The sequence below is a fragment of the Callorhinchus milii genome, unplaced genomic scaffold, assembly GCF_018977255.1.
Source record: "Callorhinchus milii isolate IMCB2004 unplaced genomic scaffold, IMCB_Cmil_1.0 Scaffold9, whole genome shotgun sequence".
Classification (NCBI taxonomy): Eukaryota; Metazoa; Chordata; class Chondrichthyes; order Chimaeriformes; family Callorhinchidae; genus Callorhinchus; species Callorhinchus milii.
In genome coordinates this window covers 4,133,942-4,148,736 of record NW_024704750.1, presented here as the reverse complement: position 1 = coordinate 4,148,736, position 14,795 = coordinate 4,133,942, and the positions used below count along the sequence as shown (strand labels likewise).

General features: G+C 41.6%; 2 protein-coding genes across 2 annotated transcripts in view; one reads left to right on the top strand and one right to left on the bottom strand.

The window, feature by feature from the left end:
- The window catches only part of fancm (FA complementation group M), a 52,127-nt gene that overhangs the window by 34,656 nt on the left and 2,676 nt on the right, over positions 1-14,795 (bottom strand). The gene's annotated exons all lie outside the window — the stretch shown is intronic.
- On the top strand, positions 6,270-14,421 carry soul3 (heme-binding protein soul3). The gene is made up of 5 exons (XM_042338356.1): positions 6,270-6,552; positions 10,155-10,246; positions 10,435-10,576; positions 11,174-11,357; positions 11,835-14,421. The coding sequence occupies exons 1-5, from the start codon at positions 6,324-6,326 to the stop codon at positions 12,004-12,006; spliced, it is 819 nt and encodes a 272-aa protein (XP_042194290.1). The 5' UTR covers positions 6,270-6,323; the 3' UTR covers positions 12,007-14,421.

Below are 14,795 nucleotides of genomic sequence, written 5' to 3'. Positions count from 1 at the left end.
TTCCATTTCCTTGATCATTGCACGCTGATTTACAGAATTTTAAGATAACCTTATATTACCAGAACTCTTGCAGCCATTAAATAAAATGTTGTTGTGAATTATACTACTTCTGATTGTTCACCATGTAAATGAATCTGATAGTGACCTTTCTAAGATCACCCACGGGAGACTGGGGTGGGGGCGATTGAAGACATTGAGCTTGTACTACTACATTAAAATCCCGGTGAACATCAGGAGAAAAACAGCTAATTTTACACTTTTATTTGAGCACATAGCTCTATTATTAAACTAAAACTCTCAGCAGACTAGCATTAAAAGTCTGACCTTTATAGATTTCCAACAAAGAAAAAGATCTTATTACAAGGAGAATTTTGCATTTGTTTAAGCACGCACTTTCAATGAAACTACACCGCTGGAGACTGACATGCAACTGCAAAACAGTTTAGCAAATAAAACCTGCTCACAAATTTCTTTTCCATTTTCCTTTCCCTTTTCTCTCTGTGGCAAAATGCCTTTTTGAGGGAAGGCAGGCAGTAAATACCTGTGTCTCTGCTAGTGATTCCCATTGCCAGCCAGTTGGGGGTACACAGAAATAGTCTGAGGCCATAAACTTCCTGAATTTTCCTCTCTTTTCACGGGAAGACACATTTCTGTACTGGGAAAAAAGCCATCAATTTAAGTGATAACTGGAAGCTTGCTGCACTAGCATTTGAGTCTTTCTTTTTGGAACACAGGGCTTCATAACTGGGCTGTCGTTTTGATTACCTTACAAACCTCTGCGGTTGCTAATATTTTTTAAAATGTCACATTAAGTTTTCTACCTACCCACTTGATCCATAGCTAATTTCAGCATCTCAGCACCATTTCAAACATGCAAATAAGTCGTTCAAATAAATCATTACATTGGTTCTGATTATCTTATCGATCACCTACCCTTGCAATCCCTCACCCGGTACAGTTTTGAATTTAAACTCTTTGAAGGCTTTTCCAGCATTTCTGCACTTTTTCAAATTAATTGGAAGATTATTACGAATCAAGAAATCAAAGATTTTCAGTTCTTAAACTTTGTTTAAATAATTATGGCTTTTTTATGGACTTGAATCCAATCACATCACAATAACTCTTGTATTTAATATTGTGTATATAATGTTAAAAGCATCTCAATGGACTTTGCAATAATTACAGTTCTATACGTAGGTGAATCTAGCAGTCACTTTGTGGGCAGCATGTCCCATAAAGAGTGAGTAGGTGAATGACCAATTTATTTGGAGGATTGCTGGGCTGGACAGCAGGAGAAACCCCTATCTGTTGGCCAACACACCAAGATAAACTCCTTTATCTTTTTCAACAGCCCAAAAGTTCTTCAACATCCACCCGAACTGGTGAACAAGATCTTGGTTTAACATCTCATCTAAAGGACAGAGCACTTACTGTTTAAATGCATTTGCATTCATTTGGAGTTTCTGTGGTGCAGCTGCAAAAGAGACATAACAAGAAAATAATCCTTGAATTTGACATAGTTCCCATTGGCATCAAGAACATCTCAAAGTGTTTTAACACAATGTTTCTGTAAAGTATAGTTGTACTATATTTGTAGTGAACACATACTTGGCAAGTAAGGATATTAAGGAATATAAAGTCAGGATGGGAAATATGCTGAGAAAATAAAGAGCTGCCCCCTGGATTCCCAACAAGTTGTTCCCCTGGTGGATGCTGTGCTTCATGGTTTATTTTCCTCTTCTGCCTGTTAATTAAAAAGTCAACAACAACTTGCAGGAGTCCCTCTCTGAACTTAGCTTGCTTCCATTTTATGTTGTGTTGCACCAACACCCATTTCTTCCCTTTATTTACACTGTGCCTCTCTCAGCCATAGTAAAAGTGACAAAACATCCCTCAGCTGTCCTGAATCACAAGACTTCAAAACCAACAGCAGCATGCCAGCAAAATAACACACTATTCACACCATAGCACAAATTCAGCATGCCACTTTTACTCCGATTAGATCACAAGACCACAGTAGATTGTCGGACTTTTGTTTATGACTTGTATATGGAGTCAGTCAACTGAAAAATGTTCAGAAGACTACAGATCAAGAGTAATCTCATTGTACAATTGTATTTACTGCAATACAATTGTACAATGAGATTACTCTTGATCTGTAGTCTTCTGAACATTTTTAAACTTAACATTTTACTTACTCTGTCCCAGTCCAGCGCTATATTCTCTGTCCGGCTTGCAGCAACACAGCTACACCAAATTCGAACATGCATTCTTCTGCTGGTATACATGCTGGGAGTCTCATTCCCGTGTTCACAAAGAACTAAGGGTATATTCCAGAAATTAAGCTTAACGTACAGCCAAGTGGTAGAGGGACTCCCAGTAAGTCATAGGAGATTCAAAACGCATCACTTCTTCCATATAAAGGCATGAAAAATCCCTTTTGGCTTGTGGACAGTGATGATCAAAAAATATAGGCTACCAAAAGGCCACAAGAAAACGAATTGGACAACCTTGAGCAAGAGCATAACCGTACTGGTTTCACCCAGAAATTCAACAGTTACCCCAAACAGTCTGTGTCAACACTTTTGAAAGCTAGGGTACATTGTCCATTTTAATGTCAAGAAAAATAAAATGATAAACTGCACCAACACACTTACACTCAACAAATCAAGGGATGAAAGTTTGTACCTACAGTATTTTCCATACAAATTGCTGAGAAAATTCCAATAGATTATCCCAACTCACAATTAATTTCTCAATAGCAGCATTTTATTCACTGATATATATTCTAAAACACATTTGTCAAGCTGTCAACTTTAACTTCATACTGATTAATACGAATTTGCTATGATGATGCTTTTTAGGCCAAAGTCTGACAAAAACACATAACAGAATAACAGTTATACAAGCAAGCAGTATTATTCGCAAAACGCCTCACTATCCAAGCAATGCAAAAAGAGAATTTTAGGCACAAATATTCATTTCATATACTTTAGAGTCTTATTGAGCCCAAATCATTTGTATCAAGGTGACATGGCAGCCAATGGAATATCAGAGTTGAGTTAATCCTTTGTGGCAGTCACAGTTGACAAAAAAAGTTACGGCTATTTTGGAAAACAAGTTCCATATGAATAAGCTCTTTTTTATTTAATATGCTTCAGGCAATTTTGAAGATCTGCGTCATGTTGAATTTGAGAACTGTAAACAACTATCATCGATTGGAATTGCAAGCACAGAATAAAACAAGACCCATTCCCACCCATCAGACTGTGCGCACACACACACATACACAACGAGCGAGCGCGCGCACGTAGTGGGTAGTGTTAGCATCAGAAGAATTCAAAAAGGCAGGTGCAGAAGTAGTGCAAACACACATTAAAAAAAATCCCTATCGCTGGTTTGTTCCTTACCCAAGAAAGGGCAAAGTAACTTATCACATCCGGTTCTAACAATCCTCTTGAAGAACACAGGAATTTCCTCAGGGGAGACTTCCGCCCAGTCGAGAGATACTTGCAGAGCTCAATTGAGACTAACTACCAACTCATGTGGTAAGGATTTCAGACACAAGCTCATGCCCAGCAATGCATTTGACTTCTCTTTGTTAAAGAATAAAATATGAATGTAGTATTTGTTTTTAATTATTGTGAAATTTTACACATTCAGTTTCACTAATGCACTTCAGATTTGTAACTAAATCCTGCAACTATTTGTATGGCAGATCAATTTTGGATCAGTGTCATTCTGCAAATGGCCTGTCCGAGCCTGGGTTTCAAACACATGTTATTTCTAGATTTAAGACTCCTTTTGATTTGAAAATTCAAGTGTTTGATTACACAGCATTCATAAACTTATTGAAATTAATGTTTTCCTTTACTCTTGTGTTACTAGAAATGGCAGAACCAATCCAACAGTTGACAAGAAATAACCAGCCTCAAGACAGAGAGATGGTACCATTCGCACAAACAGGTCAAAAGAAAAAGGTAATGAGTAAAATTCACGCTCTTTGCTAAAGGACTTGGCAAACCATTATCACATTATAAGTTCCAAATAGTAAAAACTATGAGATACAGTGTTTAGCACAGGAGCCATTTGTCATATCGAGTTTATGCTATTTCTACAAATGTTTACTGCCAGAATTGCTCATTTATTTCTCACGTTAATTTTTCAGTGTGACCAAGTACTGTATGAAAAGCGTCGATATGAAAAGGCTAAATGGGCTTGTGTCAACCTGGATGAAGGCAATTACGAGCAGGCCACGTGCCTGGGATTTATGAAACTGATGAGATACATCTGTGGGCAAAACTCATCAGGTAACTCACACAAATGGCAGATTATTTCTAGATACCTACAGGCCAGACAATGCAAAGTGATAAACATACAGAAAAATCAGGTGTTGATTGTAATCTGCCAATTGGTTGTACTTCAATTTAAAATCGCTGAAGGTACTCAAGAATGTCATTTTGCTCTCAGCCAATCCTTCACCTCTTTATTGGTCATTTACAATATTATTAGTATTACTATCTTTTTTGCTCCTCTTACATCTACACTAGAAATTCTACATCTATACTGAGCACTCAGTGCCCCCCCCCCCCCACTGTCAGTGCAAAGACAAATGAATTCAGATTACATTCTTCGACCACAACTGAAACCGCTATTTCGGTGCGTCTTTGTTTCTAACATCTTTTTTGCTGTTGGTTTGTTTCTCTGTTGGTGTAATACATCTCTCTCTGTCACTTGATCTACTTTTCAGTGTGTGTGTGGCTGTGGGGTGTGTTTGTGTGGGGGCTGTGGGGGTGTGTGTGTGGGGCGTGTGGGGGTTGTGTGTGGGGGTGTGTGTGTGTGGCTGTGGGGTGTGTTTGTGTGGGGGCTGTGGGGGTGTGTGTGTGGGGTGTGTGGGGGTTGTGTGTGGGGGTGTGTGTGTGTGGCTGTGGGGTGTGTTTGTGTGGGGGCTGTGGGGGTGTGTGTGGGGTGTGTGGGGGTTGTGTGTGGGGGTGTGTGTGTGTGGCTGTGGGGTGTGTTTGTGTGGGGCTGTGGGGGTGTGTGTGTGGGGCGTGTGGGGGTTGTGTGTGGGGGTGTGTGTGTGTGGCTGTGGGGTGTGTTTGTGTGGGGGCTGTGGGGGTGTGTGTTGGGGCGTGTGGGGGTTGTGTGTGGGGGTGTGTGTGTGTGGCTGTGGGGTGTGTTTGTGTGGGGCTGTGGGGGTGTGTGTGGGTGTGTGGGGTTGTGTGTGGGGTGTGTGTGTGTGGCTGTGGGTTTTTGTGTGGGGCTGTGGGGGTGTGTGTGTGGGGTGTATGTGGGGTTGTGTGTGGGGGTGTGTGTGTGTGGCTGTGGGGTGTGTGTGTGTGGCTGTGGGTGTGTGTGTGGGGGTGTGTGTGTGTGTGGGGGGGGGTGTGTGTGTGGGTGTGTGTGTGTGGGGGGTGTGGGGGTGGGGTGTGTGGGTGTGTGTGTGGGGGTGTGGGTGTGTGGGTGTGTGTGGGGGTGTGTGTGTGTGTGGGGGGGGTGTGTGTGTGGGTGTGTGTGTGGGTGTGTGTGTGGGTGTGGGTGGGTGGGTGTGTGTGGGGGGGGTGTGGGGGTGTGTGGGGGGGGGTGTGGGGGGGGTGTGTGTGGGTGGGGTGTGGGTGGGGGTGTGTGTGGGGGTGTGTGTGTGGGGGGGTGTGTGTGTGTGTGTGTGTGGGTGTGTGTGTGTGTGTGGGTGTGTGGGGGTGTGGGTGTGTGGGGGGTGTGTGTGTGGGGGTGGGTGTGTGTGTGGGGGTGTGGGTGTGTGGGGGTGTGTGTGTGTGGGGGTGTGTGTGTGTGGGTGTGTGGGGGTGTGGGTGTGTGGGGGGTGTGTGTGGGGGTGTGGGTGTGTGTGTGTGTGTGGGTGTGTGGGTGTGTGTGGGTGTGTGTGTGTGGGGGTGTGGGTGTGTGGGGGGTGTGGGTGTGTGTGTGTGTGTGTGTGTGGGGGGGTGTGTGTGTGTGGGGGTGTGTGGGGGGGGTGTGGTGTGTGGGTGTGTGTGGGGGGGGGGGGGGGGTGTGTGGGTGTGTGTGTGGGGGGTGTGGGTGTGTGTGTGTGGGGGGTGTGGGGGCTCTCCTCTCTGCTGTGTGTTTGTCTGTGGTTTGATTTCATTGACCCCCGAGTTATTCTTGAAGCTGCAGCACGTGAGGAGCGAATTAAAAGCTCTGCCCGAGACAGGGCGGCTGCCAACCTGGTGTTGTGCCCCCACCCCCTCACCCCCCCCCCCCCCCTCACCACTCCCACACCACTCCCCCCCTCACCATCTGCCTCCGTTGTGTATTTAAAGACCGGAGCCTCGCAGTGGGGGGGACGGGCGGCCGCGGGGGCAGAGATGGCGGGACAGGGCTGTCAGTTCGGCGGCGGCGGTGGCGGTCAGATCACTCTGGAGGACCTCACCGCCGGGCCCGGGCCCGAGCCGGAGGGGGAGAGCACGGAGTCGGTCTCCAACAGCAATGCCGTCTTGGAGGAAGGCGACGAGCAGCCGGAGGGGGAGGAGGGGGACCGACTCTTCTCTTACTGGCAAACCATCGGCCGCGGTCACCGGGTGGAGGTGCCACGAGGTCGGTAGGGCGACCGCTCACTCAGCCCCGAGAGAACCCTCCGGTGGTTTTTATTTATAATGCATTTTTTTTTTTTTTTTGCTTTGCTTTGCACCCGCTGTGTAAACCCCTTTCTGTTCGCTTCTCTCTCTCTCACTCTCTCACTCTTTCTCTCTCTCTCTCTCTTTCTTTTCTTTTCTTACCCTCTTCTCCCGCGAACGTAATTTAGTCGGTTCTGGTTTCGGTGAATAATACGCCTTTGTGTGTGTGGTGTTTTTTTTTAAAAAAACACACACACTTTGGCAACACGAAGGGGGGGGAAAAAAAACAGGAGGTAGAAAAATATATTTAAAAAAATATATATTATATATTTGAATAGAATATATAATATATATTACATATTTTTTTCCAAAAAAAACAGCTTCGAACCATCCATCCCCGGTTTCGAAAGGGGACCGATTCTGTCCGAAGTGCTGGTGATCGCTCGGCGCAGATTCGGATGCGGCTGAAAGCACAGCGTCAACTTCCCCGGTGCCGTTTCTACTCCCCCAAAAAGTGCCCGAGGGAGGGCCGGAGCCCCCACACACAGCTCTGAGGGTCTTGGTCAGCCTCCAGCTCCAGCCCTCCTCCCCTCACAGGAGTCTACCACAGCGAAGGGTCGTCCCCCCCCCCCCCACAGGAATCACTGCTCAGCCAAACAATAGTAATAATAATAATAATAATAATAATCCTTGCATTTGATATAGCGCTTTTCACGTCGGGAGGACGTCCCAAAGCGCTTCACAGAACGCACTGTAAAGTGAATTGACTGTATATTTGTGGGCGAACGCGGCAGCCAATTGCGCACAGCAATGTCCCACAAACAGTCGTAGATTGAAAATGACCAATTTATTATTGTTTTTGGGTTTTGGAGGGATTATTATTAGGCTCTGTGTGGAGTAAGGAAACTTGCCCAAGGTTTCGCCCTCTGCCTGGAATTGAACTCAGGTCTCTCGCTTGCAAAGCGAGTGCTCTAACCACTGAGCTACAGGACTCCACTAAGTAGTAGTAGTAGTAATAATAATAATAATAACCCCGAGCAAAGCGAGGTTTCACATGGAGAGCAGTTCTGGGATCCTGTATTGATCTTTCAGACGCTGAGTTTTTCCCCCACACACGTCGCCCATCAATTCAGAGCCGACTGAATGATCTATCTCACTGTGAATCTCGCCGAGTCTCCCATGATAACTGTGCTGATATCCACTCGCTTCAACAACAACAAGATTCCATTTATAGAGCGCCTTTCGCGTCGGGAGGACGTCCCGAGGCGCTGGACAGTTGGCTCAGGACCCGAGCATTGGGGGGGGGGGGAAATGGTCAGGGTGAGGGAAGGGAGGGAGCGAGGAGGGGGTAGAGAGTCGAGAGGGGAGCTGAAGGCACCGTCAAAGAGAAAGGTCACTACCTCGCCCCTCCCAATCCTCGCAATCTCTTCCAGCCTTGCTCTGCTGATCCTGATTTGCTACTCATTCTTCACTCCGCTCATCCCAGTGTTTCTTTCCTCTCTCTCTCTACAACTCGCTCCCCAGAACCCACTGCCTTGTATTTTTGCTTCATGCCTTCAGAACTTTGTACAATGTATTTCTGTGACTCTGCCCTTGGTCACCTGAACACCCTTCCTTCCCACCTTGGTGATCCATCACCGTTATGAAGCATTTCTACATTCATCCTATTGTAGTAACATCATTCCACTCAGATCCTGTTAATCCTACTTGCCAATGCCTTGAAGGGTAGGGTGATCCGAGCTGGACAGCAGCAGGAAGTTTTGTAGCTAGTGCTTTTAATGGCAAGCAGTACGTTTTTAACTGGTTAAACTCCAGCAATTATCCCAACATCCAATATAGAAGTTTAAAATGAAACATTCTGAACAATCACCTACTCTACACAAAGTATACTAAAATGCCATACATATCAATAATAAACCGCACATCTGATGTAATGCCTATAACTGCACAGTGAGAACATTTCAGATTTTTAAGATCTCACATGTTCTTCAACTGAGTGATGGTAGAAAATCTGTTAACAATTGGTGGAAAAGTAGATGCATATTCCCTATGAACAGTATATGTTTTTACATATTAAAAGATGTTTGCAAATTTTCTTGTCCAAGAGAAGCAAATGTGTTTTCCGGTGAGAAAGCAGACCGATTGCAGCATGCCGTAATCAGGTTTCTACTCCTGTTTTGATGTTTCTAAGGTTCCTTACACTCCTGCAGTTTAGTTCTCTCTTCTTTCTCAGGTTTCTGCGCTGGCAATAATTCGGAAGGGTGATATATCAAGCCCTGATTAATTTTCCAACTTCTCAAATTGCACTATCTTGTCTTACCACAATTTTCAAACTATTATTGTGACACCCACGAATCTAGTACAGTGCGGAGCAGTCCTCAGCTGGTTCACAGCATCACTAAGTGATGAGAAGAGAGAACTGCAGGAGTGTAAGGAACCTTAGAAACATCAAAACAGGAGTAGGTCATTCAGCCCCTAGAGCCTGTTCTGCCATTCTATAAGATCATGGCTGATCTGTACTTCAAGTCCAATTATCTGCCCTTGCCCCGTATCCCTTAATATCCTGACCTAACAAATAGATCAATAGTTTTCCAGTTTGCCATATAAAAATACTTTGTGTAGACTAGGAGAACGTTTATCCACAACTGCTCCTTTGGTTTTCCGAGTGGCACAAACACTGGAGTCTGCACAAAAATAAATTTCTGTGCATAAACGTAGCAGCAATAGCAATTTCCACACATTTTTTCTCCAAACCTTTTAATAGCCTAATTTACCAGGAAACTATGTGCAGCCCTCTTAAACATCTCAACTGATTTTGCCTTTATAGCCAAGGTATCTGCCCCCTGTTCTCCCTTAATGCCCATACAGTCAAGAAGCCGGTCAACACACAGTTGAGAAATACTCACTTGTGCAAGATTTCAGAAAGCATCTGGCTCATTAAAACATCCCAGTAGAAGGAAAAAACAGTCACATGCTTTGAGGCATGAGGTGAAAATGGAGGAGGGGGAGGACGACAAAGAAAAAAAAACAGCATGAGTGGCAGGAGCAGAATTAGTGCAACCACACATTAAAAAAAATATCCCTATCGCTGGTTTGTTCCTTACCCAAGACAGGGCAAAGTAACTTATCACATCCGGTTCTAACAATCCTCTTGAAGAACACAGGAATTTCCTCAGGGGAGTCTTCCGCCCAGTCGAGAGATACTTGCAGAGCTCAATTGAGACTAACTACCAACTCATGTGGTAAGGATTTCAGACACAAGCTCATGCCCAGCAATGCATTTGACTTCTCTTTGTTAAAGAATAAAATATGAATGTAGTATTTGTTTTTAATCATTGCGAAATTTTACACATTCAGTTTCACTAATGCACTTCAGATTTGTAACTAAATCCTGCAACTATTTGTATGGCAGATCAATTTTGGATCAGTGTCATTCTGCAAATGGCCTGTCCGAGCCTGGGTTTCAAACACATGTTATTTCTAGATTTAAGACTCCTTTTGATTTGAAAATTCAAGTGTTTGATTACACAGCATTCATAAACTTATTGAAATTAATGTTTTCCTTTACTCTTGTGTTACTAGAAATGGCAGAACCAATCCAACAGTTGACAAGAAATAACCAGCCTCAAGACAGAGAGATGGTACCATTCGCACAAATAAGTCAAAAGAAAAAGGTAATGAGTAAAATTCACGCTCTTTGCTAAAGGACTTGGCAGACCATTATTACATTATAAGTTCCAAATAGTAAAAACTATGAGATACAGTGTTTAGCACAGGAGCCATTTGCCATATCGAGTTTATGCTATTTCTACAAATGTATACTGCTAGAATTGCTCATTTATTTCTCACGTTAATTTTTCAGTGTGACCAAGTACTGTATGAAAAGCGTCGATATGAAAAGGCTAAATGGGCTTGTGTCAACCTGGATGAAGGCAATTACGAGCAGGCCACGTGCCTGGGATTTATGAAACTGATGAGATACATCTGTGGGCAAAACTCATCAGGTAACTCACACAAATGGCAGATTATTTCTAGATACCTACAGTCCAGACAATGCAAAGTGATAAACATACAAAAAAATCAGGTGTTGATTGTAATCTGCCAATTGGTTGTATTTCAATTTAAAATTGCTGAAGGTACTCAAGAATTGTTTAGATTCTAAAAACATTGATTTCTCAAAACAACAAAACCAATTCATGAATTTACAAAAAATGCAATTATGTTAAATGAACATTTTGCGAGGAGAGGGATGGCTGTGTACATAAACATTAGGATTATTATTATATATGCACATAGGCCTTCTATATTTAATTGTTTCTTACACAACATTGAACAATGGAAATCAAACATGTATAATTGAATTGACCATATGTATTACAATAAGATGCTGTTAAATGTGATGGTATATGTATTTAAAATGTTGCTATTCTGCATTTCTTTTCAGTAACTTCTTAAACAGAACAGAGTTTGTTTTTAAAACTAGAGAAATATCTTAAAAGTTATTTGCACCATTCTGAGAGGAGGAAGTCAAAAAGGGTTTTGAATTTGCTGTAGATCCTTTAAGGGTGGACACAATGATTTTTGATGTGTTATTTCTTCAGGTCTCTATCTGGGGATGACTCTCCCCATTGTTACCATAGTGCGTACCAACCAGTCCCGGTCAGAACTGCTGTCTACAGTTACTGTAGCTTACCATCTGCCTGGACAGTTTCAAGATCAGATTCCACAGCCGTCAGTAGCAGACATTCAGATAGAGGAGTGGCCTGCTAACATTGTTTATACCAGGTAAGAATCTTAAACCCAAAAAGTGTGCATTTAATACATTGTGTTGATTAATATTTTGTCAACCAATGTGTGTGAATTAATCAGAGAGATTCAGACGAAGACCCTTCAGCCGCTTTGATCTCATCCTTCAGAATATTCACACAACTTGCACTTATATAGCACCCTTCCTGCGGGGTAGTCTCACCCTCCCATCACAGTATCAAGCTGCGTTACCAGCAAACTACCCTTCCTGGTAACTGGTTTCCAATTACCATCCTGATAAAGAAATATTTCCTGTTTTGATGTTTTGTTTTAATGCTCTAAAATAAATCCCAGTGTTCACCAAATTTCACTATTTGTGCCATTTCCCCCCCCCCCTCCCCAATTTCTTCCTGTTTCTAAACATAAAAATATATATCCAGAATGTGCATTTTAAAATACTTTAGTGGTCCTTCCAATAACCTATACAAAAAAATTATAATACATTTTTGCATTCAGGCCTTTTAATGGCGTCACGAATGAAGACTCGATTCTACAAGAAATAAACCAGTTAGCAGAATATCTGGACAATCCAGAGCCGTTGCTGCAGGATACCTTTATTATTGCTAGATACTCCAATCCTGCTGCTCCCAATCACCAGAATGAGATATGGTTTATACAGAGACCGTGATCATGTACTGGATAATGGAATGCAGAATGATCATTCGTATAAAAGAATAATGATCCATTTTGTGAAAGTGATTTTGTAACTTGAGCATGAGGTTAAATTTAATTCAAGACCAAATCATAGAATAGACAATCACATGCATGTAAAAGTTTAAAGTGGAAAATCTAAGACATATTCCAAAACCACTGTTCCACTGAATAATCTGTTCAATTTAGATTTTTAGCCACTGCTGGTTACTGTTCGTGACAGCACATTTGGACATTCAGCAAAATAGTCATTTTATCTACACAATTTGTTTTTTAATTTGTCTTGCACATTAAATCAGTGATATTTCATTGGACTTTTTAAACTCTTAATTACAATGGATAGGCTACAATAGTTGTCTGACAACTTCTTAATTCTTTTCCCCCTTCCCCATTTGTATCCTAGTGGTACATTTTTGAATGTAGGACAATCAATTCAATTTCAGTGGTTCACATAATCACCCTTCAGCAATATTACATGTCCTACCTACAATTTCTGGATTACACAGAGTACATTCTTTTTATAGGGCACAAGTAGCTGATGAAGTGCCACACAGCAGGTAGATATATGAAGAAATACCTTTGTTCTTGGCCTCTCCCCTTATTGTATAAAGTTATAGCCATAATGGCAATTTTCTAATGATCATTGCCCAATCGGAGAAGTAGGCCATTGGGTTGGACAAGCACGCTGCACCACTGTCTATGACAATTTCTTAATTGTTTCCCCCCTTCCCTATTTGTACCCTAGTGGTATATTTTTGAATATAGGACAATCAATTCAATTTCAGTGGTTCACATAGCAGGATATGCAGGAGGAAAACAGTCAAAGCTTGAAATGTTTTTCCCAATCTGCAAATGCTACTCTGTTAACTTAACCCAGAAACCACAAACACTCCATGTCTGGTTTGATTAATATGTTAAACTATTTTTTAAATCCACAAATACTCTACAGATATTACTTTGTTTAGAATACTTCTGAAATAGCTGTCAGTACATTGAAAATGCACTGCAAAATAAAAATAACTCACAACCACAATTTAATATGGATTGCATTAATTCAAGTCTGTCCTTTACAGAGAATCATGAAAATCCTTTCATGTATCTGCTTTTCTTGTTGCTTTATTGAACATATGAATGGTAATAGTGGTCCATTAGAATTGCAATATAGTTCATGCTGATGTTAAACATCTGTGCGTAAAAAGGTTTCTAAGGAGATACAGTAAAACTCGCACAAGTCTTATCTTTATAAATCGTATAATCGCCTAAGTCATATAATCACCGAGTCCCATTGAATTACACATTTGCAGTGTAAATTATTGATTAAATCAGATTTTATACTACTTAGACAGTTTGCCTGCAACTTGTTTGCACAAGTCATATTAAATGTTATGGTTCCGACTGATACAACTTGCTAGTTTTAATGTATTTATACGCTGAAACATTTATTTGCTAATATTTGTCATGCTTTGTATTGATAATTGTTTTATAAAGTGAGATGAAGGTAAGGTTGACTGGTGTAAGAACAAATCTTCAACAAAAAACACCCCCACCCCTCTGGCCTCTTTACATTGTAGAACTGAAGTGAAAAACATGGCAGGAACCAAATTAAGAGGCTGAAGTGCATTCTCCTCTGTGAAGAAAGCTTTACACTAAAATATTCCAGTTGCTGGGGAAGCTTAGAGCAAGTGAATTGCAATTAAACAATTCACTATGATGGTGGAACTCTTCAGTTGCTCAGTCCAGTGATGTCAGTTCCATGTATGTTTTCACTACAGTGCACGTAAAAACAAAACTGCTATTGCAGCCATAGTTGAAAAAGCACTTTGATCTGGAAGCAATTCCTGTATTGCCACAAAATGTCATGCCTCTGGTAATGTCGCAGGAACTTATTTTTCCTGATTGAAGATTTTTATTGTAATAAATTGGGGAATAGAACGTCTTGGGAAATAGTTCAAACATATTTAACCAGCTCACCAACGAGCACATTCTAGCATATTGTTTTGCAGGATGCTCGTTATGCCACTGTTAGTCAAGTGCAGTATACTTTTAAATAACGTGCACCAATACTATTTTTGTTTGCTGTGAAGCTGACTATTCTTGTACCTGAAAAGTAAAAATGCTAGAACCCCAGTTGTAGCCTTTATTGTATTTCACGGCCTGCAGTAAACGCTCAAATCTATTTAGAGATATAAGGAAAGAATATAAAAATATATTTGAAATTACATTTTGGTGAAGAAAATATTTCATCTAAGATAAACGTCAGATATGCAGTTATAACTAAGCTTTGTAATAGGCATTCCTTTTCATTGACAGAACTGTACGACTCGTCTTGTTTTGTGACTGACATTCTATTTTGTGTACTGCAATATTGTCGGAATAAATATTTTATCAAGTATTTTGCAGATATTTCTGATTTCACTCCCAATTTATTTGAGTAAACAGGACAATTACTAACAAAAGCCAAAGCAACATGCGTAAATCTGATCTCCCCCACCACTCCCCCTTCCAACTTTTTATTGGGTAAATTCCCTTCTCTTTTCCAGTAGTATTATGGGATCTTTAACATTCACCTGAACAGAAGACAGAACCTCTGTTTAACATCTGAAGAATTGCACCTCTGACAATGTAAAACATCACATGTACTTCATTGGAATGTCATCTTAGACTATGTGCCAACTATGTTGTGGGTTCAAGTCCAAACATGGGACTTGAAGCCACACAACCTTCTGACTCAAAGGTGAGAGTGCAGTTTACCAAGCCAGGCTGACA

What these genes read in the sequence shown, in the direction of transcription:
- soul3 (XM_042338356.1), top strand. Translation starts at nt 6,324, where the DNA reads ATGGCGGGACAGGGCTGTCAGTTCGGCGGCGGCGGTGGCGGTCAGATC. An exon ending in CCGGGTGGAGGTGCCACGAG is followed by an intron (nt 6,553 to 10,154) that starts GTCGGTAGGGCG and finishes TTGTGTTACTAG; the next exon opens with AAATGGCAGAACCAATCCAA. An exon ending in AAATAAGTCAAAAGAAAAAG is followed by an intron (nt 10,247 to 10,434) that starts GTAATGAGTAAA and finishes TTAATTTTTCAG; the next exon opens with TGTGACCAAGTACTGTATGA.